A 22,500-nucleotide genomic window follows, 5' to 3' on the forward strand; every position below is an offset into this window, starting at 1 on the left:
TCTTCTCTTCCTACGCATCGTTGAGGTCACTTTCTGCTTTCCACTGTCCTTTCGTAAGCTGCGCAGGAAATTGAATGACAGGTAGAGGGACAGGTAGGTGAGGAACAGGTAGCAGGCCCACAGAATGACCATTATGGGAAGAATTGTCTGAAATAACTTTTTGCCATTGAGGCAATATGAGCTATCTTGTCATACTCAGTAACACGAATAGATAATCCCCAGAGAAGTAAAGTCAAATTAGTCCAGAATGTTTTTTAGAGTAGCATCATCTAAATAATTCATTCGATAATAAATAATAAATCAATCCTGTTCTACAACTGCTACTATGGTTATCAGAATAGTCTTCTTATAGTATTGATTAATTGACCACTTGTCTTCGGTGGTGAGAGTGGAGGCTTCTCCAGAGAGGAGGAGACGCGTTACGTTCCAGCACCTTATCTTTTTGGCTCTATTTAAGCAGCTTAAACTAGATTAGTGTCTCAGATACTGCCTCACAAGGAAAGCAGACATGTTTATTCACTTTTTCTTAACAGTAAATACAGTTGTATCATTGATTTTGTATGTATTTTTAAAATCATAAAATACAGTATGTATAGCACCAAGTATTACATGTTCAACATTAAACTATAAAAGTGTCAATCTATATGAAATACTGTGAAAATGTAACTAGTAGGTTCAAAAATAATTGGCTACCAAATCCCTTTACAGTGCCTTCGTAAAGCATTGAAGGTCCCCAAGATCACAGTGGTCTCCATCATTCTCAAATGGAAGAAGTTTGGAACCACCAAGACTCTTCCTAGAGCTTTTCCAAATCATGTCCAATCAATTGAATTTACCACCAGGTGGACTCCAATCAAGTTGTAGAAACATCTCAAGGATGATCAATGGAAACAGGACGCACCTGAACTCAATTTCGAGTCTCATAGCAAAGGGTCTGAATACTTATGTAAATAAGGTATTTCTGTTTTTTAAATTTAATACATATGCAAGAATTTCTAAATACCTGTTTTCGCTTTTTCATTATAGGGTATTGTGATGTCATTATGGGGTATTGTGATGTCATTATGGGGTATTGTGATGTCATTATGGGGTATTGTGATGTCATTATGGGGTATTGTGATGTCATTATGGGGTATTGTGATGTCATTATGGGGTATTGTGATGTCATTATGGGGTATTGTGTGTAGATTGATGAGGAAAACACTTCATTTAATGCATTTTAGAATAAGGCTGTAATGTAACACAATGTGGAAAAAGTCAAGGGGTCTGAATACTTTCTGAATGTACTGTTTATCATTGGTTGGATGAATGCAGTGTTTATCATTGGTTGGATGAATGCAGTGTTTATCATTGGTTAGATGAATGCAGTGTATCTCATTGGTTAGATGAATGCAGTGTTTATCATTGGTTAGATGAATGCAGTCTATATCATTGGTTAGATGAATGCAGTCTATATCATTGGTTAGATGAATGCAGTGTATCTCATTGGTTAGATGAATGCAGTGTTTATCATTGGTTAGATGAATGCAGTCTATATCATTGGTTAAATGAATGCAGTCTATATCATTGGTTAGATGAATGCAGTGTATCTCATTGGTTAGATGAATGCAGTGTATCTCATTGGTTAGATGAATGCAGTCTATATCATTGGTTAGATGACTGCAGTGTTTATCATTGGTTAGATGAATGCAGTCTATATCATTGGTTAGATGAATGCAGTGTTTATCATTGGTTAGATGAATGCAGTCTATATCATTGGTTAGATGAATGCAGTCTATATCATTGGTTAGATGAATGCAGTGTATCTCATTGGTTAGATGAATGCAGTGTTTATCATTGGTTAGATAAATGCAGTCTATATCATTGGTTAGATGAATGCAGTCTATATCATTGGTTAGATGAATGCAGTGTATCTCATTGGTTAGATGAATGCAGTCTATATCATTGGTTAGATGACTGCAGTCTATATCATTGGTTAGATGAATGCAGTCTATATCATTGGTTAGATGAATGCAGTGTTTATCATTGGTTAGATGAATGCAGTCTATATCATTGGTTAGATGAATGCAGTGTTTATCATTGGTTAGATGAATGCAGTCTATATCATTGGTTAGATGACGCCTTGTAGAAGATCGACAGCTACGTTGTGGATTGTTGCATTTTGCTTCAAGTAGGTCACCAATGTAGAAAGCTGAATGCAACTCTGTTTTGTTAATCACTGAAATCAATATCAATTTGAAATCAATAGAGCAGGGGCCATACGTTTGGGGTGTTTAACAATATTCAAAGGCCACACTGAATCTGATAATAATTTGAATATCACTGGTTAGAAGAGAATTTCATCTAAATTCTAGAATGTCGGATGATTTTGTGATGCTGCCGAAACAGAGATGTAAAAAACCAGTTGCTTTGTAAGTGGACACCTGCTCGTCCAACATCTCATTCCAAAATCATGGGCATTAATATGGAGTTGGTCCTCCCTTTGCTGCTATAACAGCATCCACTCTTCTGGGAAGGCTTTCCACTAGATGTTGGAACATTGCTGTAACAACCTCCACTCTTCTGGGAAGGCTTTCCACTAGATGTTGGAACATTGCTGCTATAACAGCCTCCACTCTTCTGGGAAGGCTTTCCACTAGATGTTGGAACATTGCTGCTATAACAGCCTCCACTCTTCTGGGAAGGTTTTCCACTAGATGTAGGAACATTGCTGCTATAACAGCCTCCACTCTTCTGGGAAGGCTTTCCACTAGATGTTGGAACATTGCTGCTATAACAGCCTCCACTCTTCTGGGAAGGCTTTCCACTAGATGTTGGAACATTGCTGCTATAACAGCCTCCACTCTTCTGGGAAGGCTTTCCACTAGATGTTGTAACATTGCTGCTATAACAGCCTCCACTCTTCTGGGAAGGCTTTCCACTAGATGTAGGAACATTGCTGCTATAACAGCCTCCACTCTTCTGGGAAGGCTTTCCACTAGATGTTGTAACATTGCTGCTATAACAGCCTCCACTCTTCTGGGAAGGCTTTCCACTAGATGTAGGAACATTGCTGCTATAACAGCCTCCACTCTTCTGGGAAGGCTTTTCACTAGATCAAATCAAATGTTATTGGTCACATACCCATGGTTAGCAGATGTTAATGCGAGTGTAGCGAAATGCTTGTGTTTCCAGTTCCGACCGTGCAGTAATATCTAACAATTACCACAATAACCACAATAACTAGCCAATACACACAAATGTCAAGGAATGGAATAACGGCATATGCAAGATGCAGTAGATGGTATAGATTACAGTATATACATATGAGATGCAGTAGATGGTATAGAGTACAGTATATACATATGAGATGAGTAATGTAGGGTATGAAAACATTATATAAAGTGGCATTGTTTAAAGTGGCTAGTGATACATTACATAAAGATGGCAAGATGCAGTAGATGGTATAGATTACAGTATATACATATGAGATGAGTAATGTAGGGTATGAAAACATGATATAAAGTGGCATTGTTTAAAGTGGCTAGTGATACATTACATAAAGATGGCAAGATGCAGTAGGTGGTATAGAGAACAGTATTTACGTATGAGATGAGTAATGTAGGGTATGTAAACATTATATGAAGTGGCATTGTTTAAAGTGGCTAGTGATACATGTAATACATAAGGATACCGTCGATGATATAGAGTACAGTATATACGTATGCCTATGAGATGAATAATGTAGGGTAAGTAACATTATATAAGGTAGCATTGTTTAAAGTGGCTAGTGATATATTTACATCATTTCCCATCAATTCCCATTATTAAAGTGGCTGGAGTTGAGTCAGTGTCAGTGTGTTGGCAGCAGCCACTCAGTGTTAGTGGTGGCTGTTTAACAGTCTGATGGCCTTGAGATAGAAGCTGTTTTTCAGTCTCTCGGTCCCAGCTTTGATGCACCTGTACTGACCTCGCCTTCTGGATGATAGCGGGGTGAACAGGCAGTGGCTCGGGTGGTTGTTGTCCTTGATGATCTTTTTGGCCTTCCTGTGACATCGGGTGGTGTAGGTGTCCTGGAGCACAGGTAGTTTGCCCCCGGTGATGCGTTGTGCAGACCTCACTACCCTCTGGAGAGCCTTACGGTTGTGGGCGGAGCAGTTGCCGTACCAGGTGGTGATACAGCCCGACAGGATGCTCTCAATTGTGCATCTGTAAAAGTTTGTGAGTGTCTTAGAGCATTGTATCACAGCAAATGAAGTCACTGAAACCCTTAACAAAGAGTTGCAATCTGTTTTTGAATGGGTGGACATCTCTAACACTGAACATCTCTAAAACTAAGAGCATTTGTATTTGGTACAAATCATTCCCAAAGTTCTAGACCTCAACTGAATCTGGTAATGAATGGTGTGGCTGTTGAACAAGTTGAGGAGACTAATTTACTTGGCGTTACCTTAGATTGTAAACTGTCATGGTCAAAACATATAGATTTCATGGTTTCATGGTTGTAAAGATGGGGAGGTCTTTCAGTAGTATAGAGAGAGGTCTGTCCTTTAAAGAGATGCTCTGCTTTTTTGACACCACATTCCACAAAGCAAGTCCTGCAGGCTCTAGATTTGTCTAATCGTGATTATTGTCCAGTCATGTGGTCCAGTGCTGCAGGGAAAGACCTAGTTAAACTGCAGATGGCCCAGAACAGAGAAGCACGTCTTGCTCTTCATTGTAATCAGAGGGCTGATATAAATACTAGGCATGCCAGTCTCTCTTGGCTAAGAGTTGAGGAGAGACTGACTGCGTCACTTCTTGTTTTTATAAGAAACAATCATGTGTTGAAAATCCCAAATTGTTTGCATAGTCAACTTACACACAGCTCTGACACACACACTTACCCCACTAGACATGCCATCAGGGTTTTTTCTCTTCACAGTCCACAAATCCAGAACAAATGTAAGAAAGCGTACAGTATTATATAGAGACATTATTGCATCCTAATAAAATAGCTGAAATAGCTGAAATATGTAGCATGGCTCAGCTGAGGATTCTAGAGTCATCTGTCAACGAAGCCACATTAAGGAGTTTCTGTCCTGTGCTATTGCTGGATGAGAACATGATGCAAAAGGAAGCATGACAGAACAACTATCAGTCTGTGCTGCGTTTCATTCGTCCTAGTTGAGGTGGATTCATTCCACTGAACATGCTTCCTTCAGCTGGGAGGGTCAGAACCATAGAATTGGAATCAGAATAATTCTACAATCGGAATCATTCTAATTTCATGGTCAGAAACTCTGTCGTCCACCTTCCCAGGAGCCACTGGGTCTGGGCTAACCAGACAGGAAGTGACTGGAGTACAATGTGTTCTCAATAAGCACCCTATTCCACTATTATATAGTGCACTACTTTTATAGCACCCTATTCCCTATATAGTGCACTACTTTTATAGCAACTTATTCTCTATATAGTGCACTACTTTTATAGCACCCTATTCCCTCTATAGTGTACTACTTTTATAGAACCCTATTCCCTATATAGTGCACTACTTTTATAGCACCCTATTCCTTATATAGTGCACTACTTTTATAGCACCCTATTCCCTATATAGTACACTACTTTTATAGCACCCTATTCCCTATATAGTGCACTACTTTTATAGCACCCTATTCCCGATATAGTGCACTACTTTATAGCACCCTATTCCTTATACAGTGCACTACTTTTATAGCACCCTATTCCCTATATAGTGCACTACTTTTATAGCACCATATTCCCTATATAGTGCACTACTTTTATAGCACCCTATTCCCTATATAGTGCACTACTTTTGGTCAAAATATATAGTACTCATACTTATAGTCACTATATAGGGAGCAGGGTGCCATTTAAGGGATGCAACCTTGGACTGCAAGCTGACTAGCCCAGCTCTTTCTGGTAACAGCCAATCAGCCATGCTGTTGTTGTGATGTGAGTGAACAGTATTGGTGACCATTCTGGATCAGAGCAATAAAAAATGAGTTTTCACTTTTCTATTCTAATATTTGATGTAATTTGTTTTTGGTCCATTTCAAAGTGTAGTGACTGTGATGAAGTCATATCAATGAAATATAAGTAATAACAGACCAATACTGAACAAAACATTTACATCTGTGCCACAGATTGCAAAATAGTTGGGGAGAGATTTTCAATTTACTAATTCCATGGCACTTGGTTTACAAACCGATTCAAAACTTGAGTTTTTCAATTTAATTTTACAAAATTTTTGCAACCAATATAATTATTATTATTATTTATAATATATAATTATTATTTATATGGGGTATACAACCATCCCAGCTTTGCAGATTTTGCTGCGAAGAGATAGAATCATTAGATCATTTGTTTTGGTACTGTCCATATGTTGCTTGTTTTTGGTCGCAGGTTCAGGAACGGCTGAATCATTTTTTACTTAGCATTTAAAAAAGAAAAACTTTATTTTAACAGGGAGTCACATTGAGAATAAGATATATTTTACAAGAGAGCCCTGTACACATTACAATAAAAACAGAATATTAAAACATACACCTGTATAAAACAATAAAATCAGCACTATAATTTATTTTACATTTAATGAAATCAATCACATTCAACTACATAAAGGTAGTTAAACAATCAGTCATTTAAACTGCCTGAGAGGCACCAGTACATCTAACTGCAGTCAACTCTGCAGATTATTCCACAAATCAGGGGCAAAATTGAAACATTTACGTGGAGCTAACTCTGCAGATAACACTGCTGGGTGACTTAAAAAGTCATAGTCAATCGATCCATAATATAATACTTTTAGCAAAAACGTTTATCTTTCATTTACAATCTGTAGGAACTATGAGAATAGAAAGGTTCAGAACTTTTGTGAAACATCACAGTTGAAAAATATATGGCAAATCAAAACTATCCGCTATAGATGGGGCGGCAGGTAGCCAGGGGGTTAGAGTGTTGGGCCAGCAACCGAAAGATTGCAAGATCGAATCCCTGAGCTGACAAGGTAAAAGTTTGTTGTTCTGCCACTGAACAAGGCAGTTAACCCACTGTTCATAGGTTGTTGTTGAAAATAAGAATTTGTTCCTAACTGATTTGCCTAGTTAAATAAAAGTTAAATAGATGGGAGGGGCTGGAGGATGGGACCAAAAACAGAACTATCATGAAGTATTTTGTTAAATGTATATAATATATAATAAGCTGGAAATAGAACACAGGAGGCTGCTGAGGGGAGAATAATGTCTGGAACAGACACCATGTATTTGATTAATCTCTTGTCATTACCTTGAGCCAGTCCTCCTCAATTAATTAAGCCTCCTGTGAAGTACAAGAGTTGTTGTCCATTATGGTATAGTTCAGGGAAATTAAGTCAAATATGAAAGAAAAAAACAATTATATGTATATATGTACAAAGATGTATGGGGGAAATGATGCAGACATGACGGAAGCAACAAATTATCAACCTTAAAGAAATCTAATAATAATAATAATAATAATAACAGAACACTCTGGTTGTTGTTCACCTGTTATTTTTATTGACAAATAAGATATCCAGACAGAAAACATTTACATTTTGAAAGTGACAAAAGATTTTAAAAAAATACACATTCCTTACAATTGATAACTTGTTGACAATTAGAAAAGGAAACCCTTGTATTTACATTCAATCAAGGTGAAGAGAGTCCTAATGAAATTCAATCTAAATTTAAATGTCATTTCCAACTGAGCCGACATATGCAGCATTTACCGTGAATGCATTTTGCCTAACACGGGAACATTGCCTTTAAATTTCAATCACACTAACGCTGATAGGCAGTTAGTAAAAAGATTGTGTTTCAATAAAATACAGGTGTAACAATTCAGAAAAATATGTTTTAAAAAAAGATACCCAATCAATTCCCTATGTAATAACATACAAAACCCATTCACCTCTCACCTTTCCCTCCCTAGAATTGTCTTCGCGGGACATCTTGTTCTGCTTTGAGGTAGCTTGCTGTTTAAAACAGAAACACAGGCCACTTCAAAAGGTACGTGTGTATCAGTACCAACAACAGAATGTTGACTATTCAAAAAATAAAGGTATCTTCATCAAACAAGAACATCAACACAATGATTTTGAATTAATATGTCTCCTCCCTTCACCCATAAAAACACTAATGTCTTAAAATACCTTCACACAGACATAGACTCAGTCCATCCAATCTCTTAACATACACACAGACTTCCACATCTCTCTTCTGCTGTGAGGTCATCTACTGTAGGAAACCTCAGTTCCCAACCTATTTGATCATGTTTTCTCCTGTATCCAGCCCACTGACAGGAATATGTACAGGCTGACCCAGGATGCTCAGAGTCTTACCAACAAAATGGAGGCTGAACTTGGAGAGTACAGACTATCCCAAAAATACCAAGGCACTCCAAATCCTACATCTTAATCCTCTATGTGTTGTTATTTCCACAGGACGCGGAGACCCTTGTTCGCTCCTCACTGAGTCTTCTTGTTGACTCCATTGTTCTCCTCCAGGCCGTCCAGTTTGAGGTGTGTCTGGCTGTAGTGTCTGATGAGGGTCCCGGGGAGCAGAGCCACACAGGCTATGCCCAGCAGCTGTAGCACTTTGCCCCAGGAGAACAGGTCATCCAGAGAGGACACCTCAGACAGCATGGAGCCTGTCTGGACACAGATGAAGTTATATGGGATCAGGCCTGGAGGGATGGGAGGAAGACAGAAAGTGAAAGAGACATGAGACACACAGAGGGACAGAAACACAACATCAATCATTGCTAAGTTTGTTATGGTCTTACGGATCATAAAGAGATGGTCTCTGAATATTACATTAATAACACATTGGGACTATGAAGTAAAAGAGTGAATCAGTTTCTGCTGCTCACCGATGAAGACGGAGAAGAAGAAGAATGTGACAGGGATGTTGACGATGGGGGCGGACATGTTGAGGAACCAGTTAGGAGTCATGGGGAAGAACCTGAGGAAGAGGAGGAAGAAGAACAGACAGGACTGGTTCTCTTCCACCTTGGAACCAGAGCAGCAAAAGAGAAGCGGTTAATATCTCCTCATACATGAACTCTGCTGCCACCCAGTGGCCATATAACCAATGTCAGTGTCGGCATCCCACAGATCAAGTTACCAATCACTCTACCAAAGCCATGACCCTTGCTGAGCAACAGCCCACTTCTAGGTGTCAGAGCAGGTGAAGTCACAGATTGAACACATACTATCACACCGCTAACTAGCTAACCATTTCACATCGGCTAAATATACATTGGGAGGATGGATTTCACCTGTTAAAACACAGTGAATGGGATTGTTGCATACTACATACCTTCCTCTGCAGCATGGAGACCTGGCCAGGGAAGAGGTTTGTGATGTAGCGCTTACCGAAGGCCTGGGAGAGGAGGTAACACATGGTGGAGCCCACAGTGGTCAGAACACAGGCTAGTACCAAGCCCTGCCATGGGCCAAACAGAGCACCTGCTAGAATGTTCTGCAGAGGACAGAGAGGAATCAAAAACAATCAGAGCTGATTATATGATTACAAACATTTCCACAAACATGTTTTTTTTAAAAAATCACATTTATAATGTGTATATTATGATGTTTATCTACAATTTCTGCTTCTGAGTATATTTTCTGTGCATGTTTTCTGTGTGCGAGTCTGTGTACCAGGAAGGAGGAGCCAGGAATGGCGAAGGACTGTTTGTAGAGATAGGCGCTACAGAAGAGAAGCAGAACGTATCCAGTGTGTTCTGTCTTGTAGAACTGGAGCAGCTCAGCCAGTTCCCTCAGCTCTACCAGGTCTGAGGGGAACTTCAGCCTGAATGGAGGGATCACAACCCAGATAGTATCATGAATGCTGGGGAACAAGGGCCTGTCTGATCTGGGGTTGATGATGATGATGGAGAGATGAACTACAGTATACGAGTCATGGTACTCATCAGTGTATGATGATGGGAAGATGAATGAAGGGTTGTTCCACCTCAAATTGTATATATTTGTATTTTAACCTGGATGTAGGATTCGGATGTAAACCTAACAACTCCAATGACTAATTCCTTTGAACAGGGGGAAGATAACATCAGTAAATTGACTAAGAATACATTACATATGATGGAGAAACAAGCCACAGCTCCATGTACTACTTGTCAGACGTGGAGAACTGATATTATTTACTTGTTATTGGGTTGGGATATATGTAGGTGGCTTTTGCCTATTTATTTGGATTCCTCGTGTCATACTTATTGTTAGAAAAAAGTTTGGTCCAAATCAGATTTTAGCTACTATATTTATTGATTATAAATGGCCAAGATGGATGCAATCAATTAGATTAATTCATCATAGATCTAATTATATTATATTTCAACAAAATAATGTTGCAGGAATGCTTATCTTCTCTGTTTCTAACTACAGAAAATGACTTTGATATTGGGGCAGATATTATTTAATGTCTTAAGTGTATCTTTCTCCAAACAAATTTGTTCAGTGAATCTAGAGCGTTGGGCCAGTAACCGAAAGGTTGCTGGATCGAATCCCCGAGCTGACATGGTAGAAATCTGTCGTTCTGCCCCCTGAACAAGGCAGTTAACCCACTGTTCCCCGGTAGGCCATCATTGTAAATAAGAATTTGTTCTTAACTTAACTCGTTAAATAAATATATTTTTTAAAAGTCTCTAGTCAGTGGAACAGTATAGCTCGAACCAGGGACCCTCTGCACACATCGACAACAGCCACCCTCGAAGCATCGTTACCCATCGCTCCACAAAAGCCGCGTTTCGAGGGTGGCTGTCGATGTGTGCAGAGGGTCCCTGGTTCGAGCTATACTGTTCCACTGACTAGAGACTTTAAAAAAATATATTTATTTAACGAGTTAAGTTAAGAACAAATTCTTATTTACAATGATGGCCTACCGGGGTACGAGTCAGAGCAATATACTGTAGTCTACATAGTTACCTGTGTTCTTTGAATTCCCCACTGTCCTTGTTAGTGTCGATGTCAGACGTTTCTTCGTTCTCCGTCGCTTTGGGTGGGAGTTGTCGCGGTCCGGTCGGAAGGTAAGAAGACAGAATGTACAGATAGAAAGTAGCGGCGGTAATTACAACAATTAAACCCACAATTGACCGCATAGTTAAAGAAGAAGCTAGTTAGTCTACATGCAATACAGGAACCAAGTATCGGGTGAAACAGAAGGGGGACGACAATAAGCGCTGGACCGAAGAGGAAAATGGGGAGCCTAGACGGACAGCTGTGACGTAACATCCGTTATCAACGCTACGTTTGTGTCATTGAACAACATGGGGTCATATTGTTATTACCATTCTAAACACATTTAGCACTTTCAGTGAGTCTATTACACGCAGGGTTAAAACTATGTGAAAAGTAAATATTGTAGTAATTTATGTTTTCACTAATTGGGGAAAATTTCAGGTGTATTGAAGAAATGAAAAAGTATCCAAAGACTTCCTTCTCAACCAAGTCAACAAACTCACTTTTAAAGTCGATATGTGGTAAAGGTGATGGCAACATGCCACCTCACTTGTTCTAAAGTTCAACATCAGCTGCACGCACCATGGTATATGAGGAGTCGGAGTGACTTTTCTCCAGAACAATAATGGCCACGTACTCTCGGCTCCCGGGATCCGTTGCTCTGATAACGCTTCAGAATCCACCTGTCAACGCGCTCAGGTGAGTTAAAAATAACTAGGTACGGTTAGGATAATATTGCACGCAGTAGAAATGTAGATAAACATGTTCCTGTCGATTAGTAGGCGTATGTGTTACGAAGGTGACAACCAAAGCAGGTTGTTTATCGTTTGCACCTGTCATGTCCTTGTTAAAAATACTTGTCTTTATACTTAAGATTCTAATATTATTATTAAAGTATAGCTAGTATAGAATGTAATCATGTAAATTGAGTGTTGGATCCTGTGTTTTACATTATAGCCATTACCATATATATGATTGAATATTATCTGCTGTTGGCTTGTGTGGATGTATGTATGTATGTGTTATGCAACATAGCTGACTTGAAACATTGTTATAAGTGTCAGGGCCATGGGCCTTTCTTCTCATGATGGAAAAGTAGCATGAAGACAGGAACTGTTAAATGAGTTGGGAGGGGGGCACATTCAGAGCGGGGTGTTGCGAGTTCTTTTGTTAGATAACAGGAGCCAGGTGCGAGATAACGGTATGGAGCATGAGAGCATGGATGTTCTTCACAAGCAACAGTTACATCTATCAACAGAAGCGCCAAGAGGCGGGGACCCGCCTGAGCGCCTGCAATAGGCTGAGCAAGTTTAAACCACGCCCAGTCTCTACTGTGATAGGCCAACAGACGGGTTGGAACTGTCTATCACAGTATAAAGAACACTGTTTACATACATCTTGTCAGTTCTCTGTTCTGCCCTGCGTGGCATTACAGTGAGCCCGTATACACGAAAGTTGCATTTGCCATTCATTACTTAGCTAATAAAAAATACATAGTATAAAATCGGTGACTCATTGTTATATTTATCCTGATACCAGATTCGAATTTACGCAACTCTAACAAGAGTTGGAACATATACTGTAACTTCACATGATTCTGCACCTGTCTGTCTGCGCATTTTGGACCTTTAGTGTCATATTGGTGTGATTTATGTCTGTCTGTCTGTGTGTCCCCAGTGCAGCGGTGCGACAGGGCATAGTAGATACGGTGCAGAGGGCCCTGAAGGACCCAAAGGTGACATCTGTAGTGATCTGTGGACAGAATGGGAAGTTCTGTGGAGGTAAGAATGTCCTTATAGATTCTACAGTATACTGCTGTGTTTGAAATGGAACCCCATTCAGTGTATAGTGCTTTGCTTTTGATCAGGGCCCCTATCAAAAGTAATGCACTATATAGGAATAAGCTAGACTAGAGGTCTGGATCTGTCTGCATCCCAATTGGCACCCTATATATAGTAGTGCACTACTTGTCTGGTCAACAGTAGTGCACTATCTAAGGAAATAGGGAGCCTTTTGGGATGCACCGTAGGTCTGTCTAGACTAGAGGTCTGGGATGCACCGTTAGTCTGTCTAGACTAGAGGTCTGGGATGCACCGTAGGTCTGTCTAGACTAGAGGTCTGGGATGCACCGTTAGTCTGTCTAGACTAGAGGTCTGGGATGCACCGTAGGTCTGTCTAGACTAGAGGTCTGGGATGCACCGTAGGTCTGTCTAGACTAGAGGTCTGGGATGCACCGTAGGTTTCTGAAGGTTAAGGCAATAGTGAACCATAACGGGGATAGACCACATCAATAAGGTACCATTTGAGATGCAAACTTTGTCTCCCAGCAGCACTAGATAGAGGTTTATCTATTTCTCATTCAAATCTGTTTTATTATGAAGCATAATCATTCAGGTATACAACTGTACAATGCGATCAGAGGTTTGTCTTGTTTCTACCAGGGGCAGACATCAGGGAGTTTGCGGGGCCGATGTTGGGGCCCCCCCTGGTGCCCATGATCCATGCTATTGAGGCTGTGGACAAGCCTGTGGCGGCAGCCATCGAGGGAGTAGCACTGGGAGGAGGACTGGAGTTAGCCCTGGGCTGCCACTATCGCATTGCACACTCCAAGGTTAGTTACATGATTCTCTCTCAGGGATCAACGTCCAAATTACTGACTGACTGATCATAGGTCCGACTGACTGACTGACTGACTGACTGACTGACTGACTGACTGACCATACGTCCAGCTGAGTGCCTGACTTGATCATAGGTTTGACTGACTGACTGATCATAGGTCTGACTGACTGACTGATCATACGTCCAACTGACTGACTGTATTTGTATTTATTATGGATCCCCATTAGTTCATGCCAAGGCAGCAGCTACTCTTCCTGGGGTTTATTATGGATCCCCATTAGTTCCTGTCAAGGCAGCAGCTACTCTTCCTGGGGTTTATTATGGATCCCCATTAGTTCCTGCCAAGGCAGCAGTTACTCTTCCTGGGGTTTATTATGGATCCCCATTAGTTCCTGTCAAGGCAGCAGCTACTCTTCCTGGGGTTTATTATGGATCCCCATTAGTTCCTGCCAAGGCAGCAGCTACTCTTCCTGGGTTTTATTATGGATCCCCATTAGTTCCTGCCAAAGCAGCAGCTACTCTTCCTGGGGTTTATTATGGATCCCCATTAGTTCCTGCCAAGGTGGCAGCTACTCTTCCTGGGGTTTATTATGGATCCCCATTAGTTCCTGCCAAGGCAGCAGCTACTCTTCCTGGGGTTTATTATGGATCCCCATTAGTTCCTGCCAAGGCAGCAGCTACTCTTCCTGGGGTTTATTATGGATCCCCATTAGTTGCTGCCAAGGCAGCAGCTACTCTTCCTGGGGTTTATTATGGATCCCCATTAGTTCCTTCCAAGGCAGCGGCTACTCTTCCTGGGGTTTATTATGGATCCCCATTAGTTCCTGCCAAGGCAGCAGCTACTCTTCCTGGGGTTTATTATGGATCCCCATTAGTTCCTGTCAAGGCAGCAGCTACTCTTCCTGGGGTTTATTATGGATCCCCATTAGTTCCTGCCAAGGCAGCAGCTACTCTTCCTGGGGTTTATTATGGATCCCCATTAGTTCCTGTCAAGGCAGCAGCAACTCTTCCTGGGGTTTATTATGGATCCCCATTAGTTCCTGCCAAGACAGCAGCTACTCTTCCTGGGGTTTATTATGGATCCCCATTAGTTCCTGCCAAGGCAGCAGATACTCTTCCTGGGGTTTATTATGGATCCCCATTTGTTCCTACCAAGATAGCAGCTACTTTTCCTGGGGTTTATTATGGATCCCCATTAGTTCCTGCCAAGGCAGCAGCTACTCTTCCTGGGGTTTATTATGGATCCCCATTAGTTCCTGCCAAGGCAGCAGCTACTCTTCCTGGGGTTTATTATGGATCCCCATTAGTTCCTGCCAAGGCAGCAGCTACTCTTCCTGGGGTTTATTATGGATCCCCATTAGTTCCTGCCAAGGCAGCAGCTACTCTTCCTGGGGTTTATTATGGATCCCCATTAGTTCCTGCCAAGGCAGCAGCTACTCTTCCTGGGGTTTATTATGGATCCCCATTAATTCCTGCCAAGGCAGCAGCTACTCTTCCTGGGGTTTATTATGGATCCCCATTAGTTCCTGCCAAGACAGCAGCTACTCTTCCTGGGGTTTATTATGGATCCCCATTAGTTCCTGTCAAGGCAGCAGCTACTCTTCCTGGGGTTTATTATGGATCCCCATTAGTTCCTGTCAAGGCAGCAGCTACTCTTCCTGGGGTTTATTATGGATCCCCATTAGTTCCTGTCAAGGCAGCAGCTACTCTTCCGTTTATTTAACCGTTATTTAACTAGGGATTACATATAAAACAAAAGATTAAACAGTACATCATAAACATACATATCTAAAATACAAACTGTATAATAGAATGTATGTGTGTGTGTGTTAGCGTCTGTGTGTCTCTTCACAGTCCCCACTGTTCCATCAGGTGTATTTTTACCTGCTTTTTAAATGTGATTCTACTGCTGCTTCAGTTACCTGATGTGGAATAGAGTTCCATGTAGTACTGTGGAATAGAGTTCCATGTAGTACTGTGGAATAAAGTTCCATGTAGTACTGTGGAATAGAGTTATATGTAGTACTGTGGAATAGAGTTCCATGTAGTACTGTGGAATAGAGTTCCATGTAGTACTGTGGAATAAAGTTCCATGTAGTACTGTGGAATAGAGTTATATGTAGTACTGTGGAATAAAGTTCCATGTAGTACTGTGGAATAGAGTTCTATGTAGTCATGGCTCTATGTAGTACTGTGTACCTCCCATAATCTGATTGACTGATTGATCATAGGGCCCACTGACTGACTGACTGACTGACTGACTGACTGAATGATCGATCATAGGTCTGTTGTAATCGGCTAAACTTTGATCATTGAGATAGTAAATGAATGATAGGAAATGAAAGAGACTGGGAGTTATGTCAGAAGTTAATGGTTCTCTGAAGAAAGACAGATGGCTTCGGAATGTGTTGGGGGGGTGAGAGGAGAGCAACGTGTGAAACAGGGGAGACAGATGGACATCTGTAGATTAGATCAAGGGGGTGAGGACAGATTCTCTTAAGGGAGTAATACATGTTTGGTATCCTGTTACCCTCTTTATTAGCTTCCTGTGGAGCCATAACATGTAAGGATTGGAGTGCTTTAAGTAAAATGTATATAACTGTGATGTGAGAAATGTTTTGCTGTCTAATTACAGAACCTTTGGGAAGATTTAAACTTGGTTAAAGCTTCTCTAGTGTTCGTGAGTTATTTACTCTGAAAAATAATTACCTAACAGGTCTGACTGACTGACAGTGTTCTCTGGGATGTTAAAATGGCGGCGGAAGAAATGGCAGCAGTTTTACGGGCGCCCAACCAATTGTGCTACTATGTGGGTTTTTTGCGTTATTTGTAACTTATTTTGTACATAATGTTTCTGGCAACCGTATTTTACGGCAAAACAGAGCTTCTGGAAATCAGGACAGCAATCACTCACCTCGGATTAGACAAAGAGCTTCTGGAAATCAGGACAGCGATCACTCACCTCGGATTAGACAAAGAGCTTCTGGATATCAGGACAGCAATCACTCACCTTGGATTAGACAAAGAGCTTCTGGAAATCAGGACAGCGATCACTCACCTCGGATTAGACAAAGAGCTTCTGGAAATCAGGACAGCAATCACTCACCTCGGATTAGACAAAGAGCTTCTGGAAATCAGGACAGCAATCACTCACCTCGGATTAGACAAAGAGCTTCTGGAAATCAGGACAGCGATCACTCACCTCGGATTAGACAAAGAGCTTCTGGATATCAGGACAGCAATCACTCACCTTGGATTAGACAAAGAGCTTCTGGAAATCAGGACAGCGATCACTCACCTCGGATTAGACAAAGAGCTTCTGGAAATCAGGACAGCGATCACTCACCTCGGATTAGACAAAGAGCTTCTGGATATCAGGACAGCAATCACTCACCTCGGATTAGACAAAGAGCTTCTGGATATCAGGACAGCGATCACTCACCTCGGATTACACAAAGAGCTTCTGGATATCAGGACAGCGATCACTCACCTCGGATTACACAAAGAGCTTCAGGATATCAGGACAGTGACAGCGATCACTCACCGCGGATTAGACAAAGATTTTTTCTTCAACAAGCGTGGGGAGTGTTTGGAGAATGTCCTGTGCGTACAGGACATTCTACAAACACTCCCCGTTATTTTGCAAGAGGAAGAGGCGCAGGTACAGGGGACACAGAGCGGGATGCCTCGTCCGGACCCGCAGAAGGCGAGCAGAAGGCGAGTGGGAAAGCTGCCGTTACCGTCAATACTACTCGCCAATGTGCAATCATTGGACAATAAATTAGACGAGGTGCGATCACGAATATCCTACCAACGGGACATCAAAAACTGTAATATCCTATGTTTCACGGAATCGTGGCTGAATGACGACATGGATATTCAGCTAGCGGCATACACGCTGCACCGGCAGGATAGAACAGCACACTAAGATAGGGGGGGGTCTGTGCATATTTGTAAACAACAGCTGGTGCACGAAATCTAAGGAAGTCTCTAGATTTTGCTCGCCTGAAGTAGAGTATCTTATGATAAACTATAGACCAGACTATTTGCCAAGAGAGTTCTCAGCTATACTTTTCATGGCTGTTTATTTACCACCACAGACAGATGCTGGCACTAAGACCGCACTCAGTCAGCTGTATAAGGAAATAAGCAAACATTAAACCACTCACCCAGTGGCGGCGCTCCTATCGGCCGGAGACTTTAATGCAGGGAAACTTAAATCAGTTCTTCCAAATTTCTATCAACATGTTAAATATGCAACCAGAGGGAAAAAAATGTGAGATTACCTTTACTCCACACACAGAGCTCTCCCTCGCCCTCCATTTGATATATTCAACCACAACTCTATCCTCCTGATTCCTGCTTACTAGCAAAAATTAAAGCAGGAAGCACCAGTGACTCGGTCTATAAAAAAGTGGTCAGATGAAGCAGATGCTAAACTACAGGACTGCTTTGCTATCACAGACTGGAAATGTTCCGGGATTCTTCCGATGACATTGAGGAATACACCACATCAGTCACTGGCTTCATCAATAAGTGCATCGAGGACTTCATCCCCACAGTGACTGTACGTACATACCCCAACCAGAAGCCATGGATTACAGGCAACATTCGCACTGAGCTAAAGGGCAGAGCTGCCGCTTTCAAGGAGCGAGACTCTAACCCGGAAATTTACAAGGAATCCCGCTATGCCCTGCGACGAACCATCAAACAGGCAAAAGGGTCAATACAGGGCTAAGATTGAATCATACTACACCGGCTCCGACGCACGTCTTATGTGGCAGGGCAAACTAGCACAGCCGAGAGCTGCCCAGTGACACGAGCCTACCAGGCGAGCTAAATCACTTCTATGCTCGCTTCGAGGCAAGCAACACTGAGGCATGCATGAGAGCAGCCAGCTGTTCCGGATGACTGTGTGATCACGCTCTCCGTAGCCGACATGAGTAAGACCTTTAAACAGGTGAACATACACAAGGCTGCGGGGCCAGACGGATTACCAGGACGTGTGCTCCGGGGATGTGCTGACCAACTGGCAGGTGTCTTCACTGACATTTTCAACATGTCCCTGATTGAGTCTGTAATACCAACATGTTTCAAGCAGACCACCATAGTCCCTGTGCCCAATAACACAAAGGTAACCTGACTAAATGACTACAGACCCGTAGCACTCACGTCCGTTGCCAACACCATTATCCCAGAAACCCTAGACCCACTCCAATTTGCATACTGCCCAAACAGATCCACAGATGATGCAATCTCTATTGTACTCCACACTGCACTTTATCCACCTGGACAAAAGGAACACTTATGTGAGATTGCTATTCATTGACTACAGCTCAACGTTCAACACCATAGTGCCCTCAGAGCTCATCACTAAGCTAATGACCCTGGGACTAAACACCTCCCTCTGCAACTGGATCCTGGACTTCCTGACGGGCCGCCCCCAGGTGGTGAGGGTAGGTAGCAACACATCTGCCACACTGATCCTTAACACTGGGGCCCCCCAGGGGTGCGTGCTCAGCCCCCTCCTGTACTCCCTGTTCACCCACGACTGCATGGCCAGGCACGACTCCAACTCCATCATTAAGTTTGCAGACAACACAACAAGGCATTTTAAATCCTATGTGTGGTTGATGCGTGGAGTTGCTTCCATTCAGCCACAACAGTATTTAGTGAGGTTGGGCACTGATGTTGGGCAATTAGGCTTGGCTCACAGTCGGTGTTTCAATTCATCCCAAAGGTGTTTGATGGGGTTGAGGTCAGGGCTCTGTGCAGGCCAGTCAAGTTCTTCCACACCAATCTCGAAAACCATTTCTGTATGGACCTCACTTTGTGCACGGACCTCACTTTGTGCAGCATTGTCATGCTGAAACAGGAAAGGGCCTTTCCCAAACTGTTGCCACAAGGTTAGAAGGACAGAATAATCTAGAATGTCATTGTAGCGTTAATATTTCCCTTCACTGGAACTAAGGGACCTGTGAAAAACAACCTGAAAAACAGCCCCAGACCATTATTCCTCCACCACCAAATCTACAAATGTACAGTTGGCACTAGGCATTGGGGCAGGAAGCTTTATCCTGGCATCTGCCCAGCCCAGATTTATCCGTCGGACTGACAGATAGTGAAGCGTGAATCATCACTCCACTTGACGGCTTGAGCCGTTGTTGCTCCTACACGTTTCCACTTCACAATAACAGTACTTACAGTTGACCGGGGCAGAAATTTGATTAACTGACTTGTTGGAAAGGTGGCATCCTATGACGGTGCCACGTTGAAAGTCACTGAACTCTTCAGTGAGGCCATTCCACTCCCAATGTTTGTCTATGGAGATTGCATGGCTGTGTTTTACACACGTGTCAGCAACAAGTGTGACTGACACAGCTGAATCCACTAATTTGAAGGGGTGTCCACATACTATTGACCAAACAGTGTATGGAGCTTTTATTTCTATTGTCATTCTAATGTTTTGTTCTTGTTTGGTTTTATTTTCCTTGCTGTACATTGTCCTTGGGTTTTTTGAAAGACATTTTAAATCCTATGTGTTATTATTATTCAACGTAATAACTTCTAACTGTTTTCAGGCCCTTCTAGGACTTCCAGAGGTGACCCTGGGTCTGCTGCCAGGCGCAGGAGGGTCACAACGTCTACCCAGACTCATAGGGTTAACAGCCGCCCTGGACCTCATCACTACAGGTAGACCACATGACTCATCCTTTTTTCCTCTCGCTGGAAATGTCTTAGCACATTCAATGTACAGATGCATTATGGGTTCAGTTTTTATTCGTAATATATCATTAGCATTGTTTTACATAAAATGCTTATGGTATTTAATGCTTAAAAGGGTGCTGCCGGAGACGTACTTTGTCCATGTCTCCAGCAGGGGTCAGCATTGTACCTTTTGAGCAGTCAGCCGTCTATTCCATGCTGTTAAATCAAATCAAATCCTAATGCTTGTCAATGAAACCATAGTCACTAGAAGTTTTCTGACAATTGTTTATTACACTTACCCTAAAGCAAGATGAATTCCTTAAAATACTGAATTAGGGCCAGGGCTGTAAAATAAGACCCTATGACTGCCCAATTCTGATACTTTTGGTCATGTAGTATAAGTGAAAAAATTATGTGGATAACTGCTCATCAAACATTTCCAAAATCATTGGTGTTATGCATTGGGGCAGGTAGTGTTCTCCTGGCATCTGCAAAAGCCAGATTTGTTCGTTGGACTGCCAGATGGTGAAGCGTGATTCATCATTCCAGAGAACACGTTTTCAATGCTCCAGAGTCCAGCGAGCTTTACACCACTCCAGCCGACGCTTGGCATTGCGCATGGTGATCTTAGGCTTGTGTGCGGCTGCTCGGCCATGGAAACCCGTTTTATGAAACTCCCGGCAAACAGTTATTGTGCTGACGTTACTTCCAGAGGCAGTTTGGAACTTGGTAGTGAGTGTTGCATCCGAGGACAGACAATTTTTATGCGCTTTAGCACTTGGCGGTCCCGTTCTGTGAGCTTGTGTGGCCTATCACTTCGCGGCTGAGACAGTGTTGCTCCTAGATGTTTCCACTTCACAATAACAGCACTTACAGTTGACCGGGGCAGAAATTTGACGAATTGACTTGTTGGAAACCTGGCATCCTATGACGCTGCCACATTGAAAGTCACTGAGCTCTTCAGTAAGGCCATTCTACTGCCAATGTTTGTCTAATGTGACATACTTTTGTATATACAGTGCATTCGGAAAGTATTCAGACCCTTTGACTTTTTCCACATTTTGTTACGTTACAGCCTTATTATAAAATCTGTTAAATAAATGTTTTCCCTCATAAATCTACACGTGATACCCCATAATGCCAAAGCAAATAAATGTTGTTGTTTTTTTTGCAAATGTATTAAAAATAAAAACAGAAATGCCTTATTTACATAAGTATTCAGGCCCTTTGCTATGAGACTCAAAATTGAGCTCCGGTGCATCCTGTTTCCATTGATCATCCTTGTGTTAAATTCAATTGATTGGACATGATTTGGAAAGGCACACATATCTATAGTGGCTTGCGAAAGTATTTACCCCCCTTGTAATTTTTCCTATTTTGTTGCCTTACAACTTGGAATTAAAATGGATTTTGGGGGGGTTTGTATCATTTGATTTACACAACGTGCCTACCACTTTGAAGATGCAAAATATTTTAAATTGTGAAACAGACAGGAAGTAAGACAAAAAAACTGAACTTGAGCGTGCGTAACTATTCAGCCCCCAAAAGTCAATACTTTGTCGAGCCACCTTTTGCAGCAATTACAGCTGTAAGTTTCTTGGGGTATGTCTTTATAAGCTTGGCACATCTAGACACTGGGATTTCTGCCCATTCTTCAAGGCAAAACTGCTCCAGGTCCTTCAAGTCGGATGGGTTCAGCTGGTGTACAGCAATCTTTAAGTCATACCACAGATTCTCAATTGGATTGAGGTCTTGGCTTTGACAAGGCCATTCCAAGACATTTAAATGTTTCCCCTTAAACCACTCGAGTGTTGCTTTAGCAGTATGCTTAGGGTCATTGTCCTGCTGGAAGGTGAACCTCCGTCCCAGTCTCAAATCTCTGGAAGACTGAAAAACAGTCTTCCCTCAAGAATTTCCCTGTATTTAGCGGCATCCATCATTCCTTTAATTCTGACCAGTTTCCAAGTCCCTGTCAATGAAAACATCCCCACAACATGATGGTGTTCTCTGGGTGATGAGAGGTGTTGGGTTTGCGCCAGACATAGCGTTTTCCTTGTGATGTCATTATGGGGTATTGTGATGTCATTATGGGGTATTGTGATGTCATTATGGGGTATTGTTATGTCATTATGGGGTATTGTGTTGTCATTATGGGGTGTTGTGTTGTCATTATGGGGTATTGTGTTGTCATA

At 41.9% G+C, this 22,500-nt stretch overlaps 2 protein-coding genes across 2 annotated transcripts in view; one reads left to right on the forward strand and one right to left on the reverse strand.

Annotated features, from left to right (window-relative positions):
• Positions 1–7,494: 7,494 nt before the first annotated feature.
• On the reverse strand, positions 7,495–11,274 carry LOC139381012 (transmembrane protein 41aa). Its single transcript, XM_071124241.1, has 5 exons — positions 10,949–11,274; positions 9,665–9,815; positions 9,324–9,485; positions 8,875–9,013; positions 7,495–8,688 (listed from the first exon to the last, which is right to left on the reverse strand). Exons 1-5 carry the CDS (start codon positions 11,119–11,121, stop codon positions 8,471–8,473), a joined length of 843 nt encoding a protein of 280 aa, XP_070980342.1. The 5' UTR covers positions 11,122–11,274; the 3' UTR covers positions 7,495–8,470.
• Positions 11,211–22,500, forward strand: part of LOC139381011 (enoyl-CoA, hydratase/3-hydroxyacyl CoA dehydrogenase) — a 49,007-nt gene continuing 37,717 nt past the window's right edge. Inside the window, exons 1-4 of the mRNA XM_071124240.1 lie at positions 11,211–11,680; positions 12,659–12,762; positions 13,423–13,592; positions 20,182–20,293. Of these exons, the coding sequence (XP_070980341.1) occupies positions 11,607–11,680; positions 12,659–12,762; positions 13,423–13,592; positions 20,182–20,293 (460 nt within the window). The 5' untranslated portion in view covers positions 11,211–11,606. The remainder of the gene's footprint in view (positions 11,681–12,658; positions 12,763–13,422; positions 13,593–20,181; positions 20,294–22,500) is intronic.

Source organism: Oncorhynchus clarkii, chromosome 22, assembly GCF_045791955.1.
Source record: "Oncorhynchus clarkii lewisi isolate Uvic-CL-2024 chromosome 22, UVic_Ocla_1.0, whole genome shotgun sequence".
Lineage (NCBI taxonomy): Eukaryota > Metazoa > Chordata > Actinopteri > Salmoniformes > Salmonidae > Oncorhynchus > Oncorhynchus clarkii.